Genomic DNA, 12,189 nt, shown 5'->3' with positions numbered 1-12,189 from the left:
CTCCTATAATTCTATATATTAGGGAGTTTGGAAGTAGCATTGGGCATCACACTTATAGCCATGGCACTCCAAGTCCAAGGTCCTTTCCTCTTCTTTCTCCTAGCCTTGGCCTGCTTGTCTGCTTGCACTGAATGTGCAAAACTGACTCATTATTCAATGCCATTCAACCGGAGCAGTTTTCCTTCTGATTTTATATTTGGAGCTGGTTCAGCTGCTTACCAGGTACACACACACACACACACACGTATATGAAATGGAATTAGACTATTTTCATGCTTCAAATTAGCTATCATGCATTTTTTTTCCAGCCAAGTTTAACCACAAAATATACATAATCTAACATTTCCTTCTTTTTGTTCTCATGGCTAGTCTGAAGGAGCAGCACATACTGATGGAAGAGGCCCTAGTACATGGGACATTTTCACCAAGAAACATCCAGGTCTCCCTCTCTATTTCTCGATCTCTGGGGTTTAAAACTTTACCAGATTAACAGCTTCGTAATGTTTTCTTCTGTGTCATTGAATTCTAATGCAACTCATCACTTGTTATTGTAGGTGCAAATATAAACTTAATCTTGATCTTTTTCCTCCTTCAATTTTTGCTTACATTATTTTTATTTTCTTGTAAAAGTACTCAATAATCCCAAAAACCTTCTGGACTCCTATGAGAGAGAGAGAGAAGTATTCCATTAAACTTATAGATTACCATTCTAAGAGCTCATGGCACCACAAACTCATATTTTATATCTAAAATAATTCTCACCTATATATTGTCTGTCTGGGAATGATTTATTTAGCTAAAATTGAAATTTTTTAACTAAAAATACTGTAAATAAAAGTAAAAGTTAGTTGAATAGTATAGTAGAATCTATATATAATACCAAAAAGTACATAACACCCATGAATAACAATTAAAATAAGCTAAAATTACAAATAAACTAAAATTTTCAGCTTGTGCTAAACGGACACGCAATCTATAAGAAATTCCATGCTTTCCTAATAAATAAATAAATAAATATTTTACTTGTTAATTTATTTATGAAAACATAAAATTTCTTATAGATTACATGGGTGAAAATTATTTCATGCGAGCCAAGGTTTTATCATTCTAAGTTTCTAACCCAAATTTGTAGTTTCTGTCGGCAGAGAAAATTGAATACATGTGCTGCTAAGTTTATTTCACGGTTAAAGTTTTCACTTTAACCCAAATTTATGGCAGTATGGCACCTATATGATTGAAAAGAAGTACATCCAAAGAGTCTCACCACAAGGTCCACAACAGCTTGAATAGCCAATAAAATTGGCTCCTTCAGTGATGTGATAAGTGATACCACGTGCTTCTCAAAAAAAAGTGATAACCACGTTTTTTTTTTTTCTTTGGGATAAGACATCCTAACAAGTCAATCTGTTTGACATTGATTGGGAATCACTATCTCTTTTACCATTTAATTAATTTTTTTTATTATTTAACTTAATTTTATTAATATTTATAAATTTTATTATACTTTTTAATACTATTTATTTGTTTCACTATATTATTTCAGTTAGTTTTTAATTTTATTTACAGTACTTAAAAAAAATTAATTTTAATTAAATAAGTTATTCTCAAACATGTAATATGATAAGCTAAATAAGCTAATTCATCTAAATAAGCTTCTTTTACCGGCATTTATTTTATTTTATTTTTGGCTAAATAAAAAACCACTGCATGGTAAAATAGTACGATTAATAATAACGTGTACTATGATAGAAGCATATGTGCGGGACTTTTTTTTATTTTATAAAAGTATGTCTGAAATATTGTGTGATTAATAATACAAAATAATGGTTGTACTTGTACCCATGTGCCCAGCTTGATGCATTTAGAGGTCTAAAGCAAAAGTTGGAATTGAGATATTTATATATTTAAATTTAACTTTAAAAAATTAAATATCATTTAAACTCTATTGTTTTATTTTAGATGTAAAGTTATTACTAATTAACTTGAACAATGAAGAAATTTTTTTTAGAAGTCTATCAACACAAAAAATTTGACAAAATTTTTCATATTTCTTAATGTGACAAATTGGTAGTAGTAAATAAAAAAGCTATGTTGATAGTGTACCTAGGTGAGAACTAGTAAAAATTTGTCAACTCAACTACTATAAAAATGTTGTGAATCTTTTTGTGTATTGTTACAATATTTTTCACAATAAATCTTATGTGTTAAGTTGTTACTAGTTCTAATTTAAAGTCACTAGTGAAATTAGTTTTTTGCCATCAATAACAGCATGTAACAACCTGTTATTTATGATTTATTGTAAAAGTACTGTAAAAAATGGTGTGAACATAACATTTTTATCTCATTTGATAAAAAAAATTTTATTTTATTTTATTTATTGGCTAATATTTAGGTTTAATTAAATTAAAATTTGGGGCATTTTTTTTTACTTGAAACCTTATACAATCACATCAATTACTTATATAGTAGAGCGCACTGCCTCCCGTTACAAAATCCCAAGGGCTAAAAAAATTTTCTCACGTAACAGAAAATAAACTCAAGATCAAAATATACGGAAAACTAAATTTACTCCAAAAACTAATTAGAGTTTTAGTTAAATAAAACTAAATATTTAGTGCTACTTTACATGAAAAGAAAAAAAATCTATACTAGCAAATAACAATAGGTATCAGACTAGGCACTAGCTTTGTATAAAAATTCCATACTAGCAAACAAAAATTCCATAACGCAATGGCGCACATCAGATAGTAAAGTTTTCTTCCCCTTTACAAGTCAAAATGGAGTCTGTTTCCCCAGATTCAATTTTTATTGTGTCCGTTGATTTACCAGTTGTTTGAATAAAATAACAGCAGTTTTTTATTTCTCACAAAAAAAAAAGCTTTGTAGCATTCTGTAAAAAATTTCTTCTATTAGTTTATTCAATCAATCCCTCTCTCTCTCTCTCTCTCTCTTAATTTTTTTTATTATAAAAGAGTCATTTATGATGAACATTTAAAATTTTTAAATGTATATATAAAAATGAAGAGTTTAAGATTTTAAAAAAATAATAATAATTACAACATGCTGCTAATCCCACAGCTCAAACTCTTTCCCTCCTTAGACCCCAAGCACTTTGTGCATAGAGATGTGTCAATTCAATTACAAAGCCTTTGACATGAAGAGTGTAAGATGTATTTGAAAAATAAGTATCAAATTTTATTTTGAAATTTGGTTAAAGTTTATAAACTAGACTTGAACCACTCTTGTGGAGCTCATAATTACATAATGATTACCTTTCAAAAGAAAAAAGTACATATGATTTACGCAGTTAAAATAAGATTGAGCAATTTTGTGTTCCTTGTATTTCAATTTCTCTTTGTTTTAACCATTGTGAAAGTTGCATGAACATCACAGAAAAAATTACGGATGCTAGCAATGGAGATGTGGCTGATGACTTTTATCATCGTTATAAGGTAAAGTCTAGCTAGCAGATTATTTACAGAATGGTTAAGATTTCTTTGTAAGCCTATCTCAAAAAAAAATTGTAGGACTATTTTTTTTTTATTTTAATAATGAAGAAATGTTTCAGGAGGACATAAAGCTGATGAAAAAAATTGGATTGGACTCTTTCAGATTCTCTATCTCATGGTCAAGAATATTGCCTAGTAAGAACACCCAACTTGAATCCATCTTCACCATTTGTACATAGTAATTAAGCATATAAGGGGGCGTTTGGTTTGCTGTGTCTTTAATATGATACATATTACGATGATGTAACATTAAAATTTATTTATTTATTTTATTTTTCTAACATCATTATAATTTGAAATTACAAAAATAATTTGAAATTACAAAAATTAACAATGAATTTCAATAATATTTTTTTAATTTATTAAAAAAATTATGTATATGCAATTTGTTGAGATGATAAATTATGATTGGTGCAACATAATTTCCATACAATCTTATCCCTGACATTATTTTTGCTATACATTAATTACAACATACTATCTTGTAAAAACAATTATGAAATTATTATTATTATTATTTTTTAGTCTTTAGACTTATTGTAAGAGGTCATGTAAGCTTTTATTGGATCCCATGATGTTGACCGTATTCAACTTTATTTACAGAGGGCAAATTAAGCGGGGGAGTGAATGCAATGGGAGTCAAATTCTACAACAACCTCATCAATGAGCTCCTGTACAATGGTGAAGTTCTATTTTACTTTTATTTTCGGTTATAATTTTTGCAATGCTAACTGTATATATGAACTTATATGGATGAACCATTAGTATAGTGGTGGGTTATAATTAGCTCAACTGGTAAAGTCTCTGATAGTTGTATAAGAGATCTGGGGTTCAATCCCGCCTACATCAAAAACTGATTGGTGTCTTGGTCTGATGATAAAGAGCTATCATTAGGAGCGGACACCATAGGTTGAAACTTTTCTCAAAAAAAAAAAACCATTAGTAGAGTGATAATTAACTGCACAATAATTAAGGTAATCAAATCCTTTCTTTTCAGAAAATTAACAGAATATTTGTTCATATTAAGTTATCACATGATTTGGAACTTTATTGGTTTTAGTAGGATGGTTTGAAAACATAAAATTTAAGGGTCCTAATTCGGTAATCATGGAGTATAAAACTCATGTTTTATACCATTTAATAAGAGATTGTCACATCAGTTTTTTACTTAAAACTCAATAGATCCTAATTTTTAAACTCAATAGATTGTCACATTAGTTTTTGGTAAAGATGTTACTAATTTTTCTAAAAATCCTTAATGACTAAGGTAAATGTAATTGGTGTTACACGAATAATATAATAAAGACTTTACTTTTTTAAAACAAGTTGACATATTAATTTGCAAGATCTATGTATTATAAAATTTGTAGTACTTGTAACATTACTCTGTTCGTATAGATCCTTTTTTTTTTTAATTTTATATTTCACATTGTGGGCAGGTATCAAGCCCTTTGTGACTTTGTTACATTATGATCCTCCCCAAGCTCTAGAAGATGAGTATGGTGGACTTTTAAGTCCTAAGATAGTGTAAGTTTAAGCAATTCAACCAAATATATACCCTCCAAATGCTTAGAAAATTGTGCAATATTAATAATTATTAACTATACGTTTTTATGAATAGGGAGGATTATCGAGATTATGTGGATTTTTGCTTCAAAACATTTGGGGATCGAGTTAAACATTGGGTCACATTGAACGAACCAAATAATTTAGGACTCGTTGGGTACAGCTCTGGTTCTTTTGCACCAGGACGATGTTCTAGCTATCTTGGAAATTGTACTGCTGGTAACTCTGCCACTGAATCCTACATTGTTGCCCATCACCTTATTCTTGCTCATGGAGCCGCTGTGAAATTGTACAAGGACAAATACCAGGTTTGTATAATTAAAAAAGAGAAAGAAAAAATTGATTATATTAATGTTTAATTTTGAAGAAAACAAATTAAGATTATAATTGTTCAAATACTAATGTTTTAATGCTAATTTAACCAATTGAATCTGTGATGTTGGAGAAATTTTGATTGACTTAATATATGTGCAGCCTTACCAAAAGGGGATAATTGGGATTACGATAGTGAGTCATTGGTTCATGCCAAAATACAATACTTCTTCTTGTAGCAAGGCTGCCTCTAGAGCTCTTGATTTCTTATTTGGTTGGTGAGTATTATTGATATATATATATATATATATATATTTTTTTTTTTTTTACAAGATAGAAATTTTATTATAGCCTAATCTAAATGTATATGTGTGTGAAGCTTCCTTCTGAAAACTTAAACCCGGCCATTACCCCTCACAAGCACTTATACTGATATAGATTTTTAATCCTTCTCTCCCCCTTCCTTTTTCTTTTTCGATATTTATGGTATATTGTATTTCTAGAGCTAGCTCTAGAGGTGTGCATGGATTGATCATGAGTTGGATGGGGATTAGGTATTATTCAATAAAACTAATTTTCTCAAATTAAGAAATTTTCAATCTAGCCAACCTATGGTAACTCTAATCATTTTGTTAGACCTAACAAAAATAATGGATTTTCTTTCAACTATTTAAGCTTATTATCAATTAAATAAATAAAATTCATACATTTGGGCATTATATTCCAACTTCATTTAAACCATATAAGTCTTAAAAGACAAAAATAAATCAAACTAACAAATTTAAACTAAATCTCAAAGCATATATCTATATACATATATATATATATATATATATATTTTTTTTTTTTTTTAATTATCAGTGGCGTGAGTTAGATTAGGTTACTTAAATTAAAATTTTGCTAACTCAAACATAACCTATCATGAGTTTCAAAAAATTTAACACCTAACACAACCTAACCCATCAATTCACAAAAACCAACACAAGATACTACGTTGAGTCAGATTTATTGAGTTGGAGGATTAAATACACACCCTAGTTACATTTGATCTGTTAATCTTGATTCTATCTTCTGTGTACGTACATATTTCAATTTCCAATACTTTTCTTGAAGGCTTGTAATTGTAGTTTTTAGTTTTTTTTATACATAAACTTTCATTAATTATATTCACACAAATGCTTAACAATTAATATCATCTACAATCTGTATAGGTTTGCTCATCCAATCACATATGGTGACTATCCCCAGAGCATGAGATCTTTGGTGGGTAATCGACTACCAAAATTTACTAAAGCTGAATCCAAATTGCTAAAAGGGTCCTTCGATTTTCTTGGTGTGAATTACTACACAACAAATTATGCGGAAAGTGCTGCATCCAGCAGTGTTAACATTAGTTATGTTACAGATAGATGCCTCACTCTCACGAGTATGCTTCAAATCATAGCCCTTTTTGTTTTTTTAATTTTCTTTTCCATTTAATGATTTTGTCCTTTATTAGCTTAATACATTTACCTTGATCCACAGCTGTTAAAAATGGGACTCCTCTTGGTACACCGGTACTCTCTCTCTCTCTCTCTCTCTCTCTACATATATATTGTGAAAATTTTAAAAAAAAATGGTAAATGGTAAATTGCAAATTACAAGTTAAAGAATTTGGAATTTACTCCTTTAAGTTTGGGGGTGTTTAAATTTTACACTCCCAAGTTCTGAAATTTTAGAGTGTTAAATCTTAACATTGAAAAACTTTAGAGATGTAATATTCAAACACTCCTAAAATTTAGAGAATAAAATCTAATTTCTGAAACATTAGGGTGTAAAATGCAAATATCTCCAAACTTCAAGGGGTAAAATCCAACTTTTTAAACTTTAAGGTGTAAGATCTAAACACCCTCAAACTTTTGGGTGTAAGTTGTAATTGACTAAAAAATAAAAATAAAAACTTTTGTTCCATTAGGATTGTCACACTTAATAACTTATACTCTACCAATTATTGTATGACATGCGTCTATTTATTTTTCTTTTATAATTTGCTGTTCCATGTTCCATTTTTCCCATTTACCTAATGTATATGGTGCGAATTGTTTTGTAGACTGCTTTGGATTGGCTTTACGTCTATCCTAAAGGAATTCGAGAGCTTATGCTATACATAAAGAAAAATTACAACAATCCAATGATTTACATAACAGAGAATGGTATACTCTCTTTTTTTCCCCTCTCTTGTTATTACTATTTTTAATAATTTTTTTGTAGTGTCTAAACTTGTACTACTTGTGTAATTTGTTGTACTCTTCTTTTGTAGGCATTGCTACTGAAAATAATAGCTCTTTGCCGATTAAAGCTGTCCTCAAAGATAGTTTAAGGATAAGATACCACTATGCACATTTATCATATCTTTCAAAGGCTATCAAGTGAGTGTTGATAAATATAAAATCGTGCCAGTTTTTTTTTTTTCATTTCAAAAAACTAAAAATGAAAAGAGGGACATTAATTTCTAAGGGTATGCAGCCAACCCACCAAAACCGATCCTATTCAACCTAACCCGTCAGATTGGATTGGTTTTTAGGGGTGGGTGGGTTGAGTTGAATTTTTTTTAACCTACCATGGTGGGTTAAGTTGAAATATCTTCTCAACCTATCCCAACTCGACCCATGCACACCCTTATTAATTTCAAACTAAAATTAAAGAATACATAAAAACAATTGTTTTAATATTATAACAAAGGATATTAATGGTGAAATTTTGTCTTGCAGGGAGGGTGTGAATGTGAAAGGATACTATGCTTGGTCGTTTTTTGATGACTTTGAATGGGATGCTGGTTACTCTGTTCGATTTGGCCTTACTTTTGTGGATTTTAAAAACAACTTGAAAAGACACCTCAAATACTCCGCCTACTGGTTCAAGATGTTCCTCCTAAAATAAGTGTAACTCTGAGGAATTTAAGCCAATTAGAGAGGAAATAATCTTCCTCTAACCTAGCTTTATGGTTCATAAGAGATTCTACCTACTATATGATCTAGTCTTGTATTTGTGGTTGTGTGTACAAGATTTGTTTATGTACTAATCCTAATTAAAAAAATAAATAAAAGACACATCTCACTTGTGTCTCGTTTTATCATTTGTGTGCAATATGCCACATTTTTTTTAAACAAAAAGGTATTAACTATGACTAATTATTAAAGAATAGTGTTAAAAATACAAACTTTTTTACAAAAAAGTTTTACAAACTGCTGATATGGTGAGTAGTTATCGATAAATAATAAAGTGATATTAATAGTGGGTTTAAATAAAAACTAATAAGAAGTTGATCACATTAACAATTTGTAAAAATATTGTAAAATAATTTTTTCTGTGACCACATCAAACTCTTCTTCTCAAACAATATTTTCAGACAAACTCTTAGTATTGTCAATTTATTGTTTTGACACCTGAAATATTAGAAATAACAAAATTGACCCCTCTCTCACAATTATGTAGTTGTGGACTTGTAGTGCATGTAATGTAACTATTTTATTATATATGGAAAGTTCATTTTTTAATAGACTTTACTAAAAAAAAACTCATTTCAAAATTAAATAAAATCATTTAAAAAATAAAATAAAATATTAATTTTTTCTTGAATGGAAATTTAAGAAAGCACTAAACAATATATATTTTTTAATTGGAAGGATGGTGGCCATGGTGGTTCTTGTCTGTTGGAATGTTGGATAGAGAAAATAAAAAGATAAGGGGAGACAGTAGAAGGAAAAAGAAAAAAAAATTTGTTAAAAAATTCCATTATAATAAAAAGTTATTAATTCAGACCTTTCAATACACTACAGATAGAGGAATACATAAAGTTGAACATAGTAAAATAAGATATTGAAAGATTTCGTTGAAATTGTTCCTTTGGAAATTTCCCAAAAAGCTAATCATAGGTTCTTCTCTCCATCGGAACAACAAGGTCGTTGTATAACATGACTTATATACCCGTGTCAACCGATATCAAAATCGATCGATCTATATTATCTAGCTGGATTCATCAGATTTTTTTAACTCATTTCATTCATTCATTCAAAATAAATAAATAAATAGAATTCGGATTTACATAGGTTTGCATTTTTACCCAATATGGTTTAAAATAATTTTTTATTTTATTTAAGTCTATAAAAATATATATTTTTATTATAATAAAGTGATCACGTGTAGTGCAAGTAATCAGTACTTCCCATCACTTACAACTGATGGAAGTTAGATGGAATTGTCAACTTTATTATTTAAGATATCTTAGGGGTTAGTAGCACTAAACTAATAATACAAGTAGCCTGTTCAATTGATTCTTAAGAAAAAAAAAAATTGGCCTATTAGATTGATCCAAATTGATCTTAGGACATTTTGCATTTTTATCATGATGATAGTACTAGTAGTTAACTCTCCCTTTAATGAATTATTATTATTATTACAACAATTATTATTTGTCATTGTTATTATTATATCAGAAGCATCTAAAATATTGTATACCAAGCATGGCTCATTACCCTCTCTCTTCAATTTTTATTTTTTAATAATTCAATAATTGAGGGAGGGGGGATTTGAACCTTAAAGGTTTTCACTGGAAACTTCGGAAAGTGCTAATCATATATATAGTCAAAGTTAAAAGAAAATCTAATTATATTTTCAAATTAGATTTCAATTAAGCTCTAATTTTGTGACATGTGTCAATTCAATTTCGTAATTTTGGTGAAAGTATTTACTTCATTTCAAAAAATTTGTTAATTTTTATAGGGAAATGCTAACGGGTGCCCTTAGGGTAATAATTAACAATCCATTTAAAGAAAGTTTTTATGGAAAAAGAAAAAAAAATAGCAATTGATATTTTGACAACTATTTTAATTTCCCATAAAATTGGTATCAAATTTTTTTAAAATGGATTGTTAACCATTTCCCTAAGGGCATTTATTAGCATGACCCATTTTTATATTAAAGATAACACCACATTTAAGGAGAGTTATTATTTTTAAATATAATAATTTTATAGCAATTTCTTAATTTTGGTGTTGATATTTGGTTATTTACTACTCATTACAATAATTGAGGAGTTTTATAATTTTATATTAAAAAAACACCATATTTATTGATATATATATTTCTTAAATATTCTGACAAGTTTTTTAAAAACTTAATAAAATATAAGAATGATCATTAATAAGATTTAACTTACGTAGGAATTAAATTGTGAATCTTTTTTCTTTGAAATTTTTTTTATAATTATATATTTTTAAATGTGGCCATGCATATGCATAAGATTACAAACTAATTAAGCTAAAGTTCTTGGCTTGTTCCTTCAATTTCTATATCAAATATCCTAGTATAGTCTTATATATTAAAGGCAATTTCTACTACATCTATACTTTCTTTTTTATGATTAAACGATTCCTTCACCTTTTGGCTAAATAAAAGTGTCGAATCTGTAATGTGTTACAAAAAGAGAAATATAATATTATTAAAGTATAATAGTATCTGTAGGGACACAATTTTCAGACCAAGCCCAAAATGTAAGGGTTCTTGGTCTAGTGAACCCAGTACAATAAATTTGTAGAGAGTGAGTCAAAGAGCTAGGTTTTAGTGCATGGATAATAGTTAATATGGTTTTGGATGATGAGCCAACAAGAATTGAACCCGGTTTGTGCGAGAAAGTTTGTCCTCGGCACAGTCCGAGGAGCTCTGTTCTAGTATATATTGGATGACAATGGTTACAGTAGTTCTTGAGATTGCTATAGTGCTTTCTCTTCTCATTTTTTTCATCCTCTCCATTTTCTGGGATCTCTACCTTTATTTATATTACATCTCTCCCTTCATCCTTACCCTACACGTGGACTACATGTGGACAGTTGATGGTTTATGCTGATACTTGTCCCATCAACGCCCTCTAAAAGTCTTCTGGGGTGGCTGTAAGGTTGTCATAATACTGTTCAAAGGTCACTTCCTCATTAATGCGATGGTAGCAGCTTTTCCTTAGATATTTTTAAGTCCTTATCCCTCTTGTACGTTCATGATGCTCGTTGCTATCATTAGAACTTCCTAAAAGGTCATCATTGATCATTAGGATCTATACCAGATTTGCGTTTAGCTTTAGTCTGAGGAGATAGTACTCCTCGGACTCAGACCACTCATGCTTCTCGGCCAAAACCACATGCTTCTCGGCCAAAACCACATGCTCTCGGCCAAATCCCAAAATCCATGACCCCACAGTATCAAAGTATTTTGTGCCTTTGAGTGGAGTTTTTTAAGTGCCTTTGTATTAGAATCGCATCTCCTCCTCTTTATATGTGTATGTTTTTTTTTCTAAAAAAAAAAGTATATTGCGGAATATAATTCTTTACCCATTGAATTCAACTACAATGATTTGAATAATAAGATGACATTACATGTTGCTTGGAGTTAGATGAACTTCATAATGATAAAATCTCACATGAGGACATAATAAATATTTTTTTTGGGGGAAATGAGGACATAAGAATTGACTACAATAATAGTCATATTTCTTTGTACAAAAACTATAATGTGAGTATTTTAAATAATTGGATACAACTTATGTACAATTCTTTAGGTGTTATACCTTATGTTAGTTGCATTGATTAATATAACACAAACAACATAAATACAATACAACTATATTGTTTTGCCCTAAATAATTTAAGCCTTTCGTTCCAACTTCCAAGCCCTTGGATTATTGGTGCCCAATAACAAAGTCTAAAATTGGAATGTTTGAACTTTGGAAAGAATGGGATCAATGTGAGGGGATATTTTTATGGTCACTATTGGA

The 12,189-nt window shown here is 29.3% G+C and overlaps 1 protein-coding gene across 1 annotated transcript; it reads left to right on the top strand.

The window, feature by feature from the left end:
- LOC142615748 (vicianin hydrolase-like) lies at positions 1–8,502 on the top strand. Its single transcript, XM_075788566.1, has 13 exons — positions 1–222; positions 370–439; positions 3,394–3,452; positions 3,569–3,644; positions 4,113–4,190; positions 4,949–5,036; positions 5,131–5,383; positions 5,550–5,665; positions 6,599–6,813; positions 6,912–6,943; positions 7,477–7,579; positions 7,687–7,795; positions 8,138–8,502. Exons 1-13 carry the CDS (start codon positions 61–63, stop codon positions 8,304–8,306), a joined length of 1,530 nt encoding a protein of 509 aa, XP_075644681.1. The 5' UTR covers positions 1–60; the 3' UTR covers positions 8,307–8,502.
- Positions 8,503–12,189: the final 3,687 nt, after the last annotated feature.

This window comes from Castanea sativa, chromosome 11 (genome assembly GCF_040712315.1).
Source record: "Castanea sativa cultivar Marrone di Chiusa Pesio chromosome 11, ASM4071231v1".
Taxonomy (NCBI): domain Eukaryota; kingdom Viridiplantae; phylum Streptophyta; class Magnoliopsida; order Fagales; family Fagaceae; genus Castanea; species Castanea sativa.
Note: the sequence above shows the minus strand (reverse complement) of the source record. Positions and strands in the feature narration are given on the sequence as shown.

Coding starts and splice junctions, on each gene's coding strand:
- LOC142615748 (XM_075788566.1), top strand. CDS start 61: ATGGCACTCCAAGTCCAAGGTCCTTTCCTCTTCTTTCTCCTAGCCTTG. Junction 3,453..3,568: donor ACTTTTATCATCGTTATAAG/GTAAAGTCTAGC, acceptor GAAATGTTTCAG/GAGGACATAAAGCTGATGAA. Junction 5,384..5,549: donor TGTACAAGGACAAATACCAG/GTTTGTATAATT, acceptor ATATATGTGCAG/CCTTACCAAAAGGGGATAAT.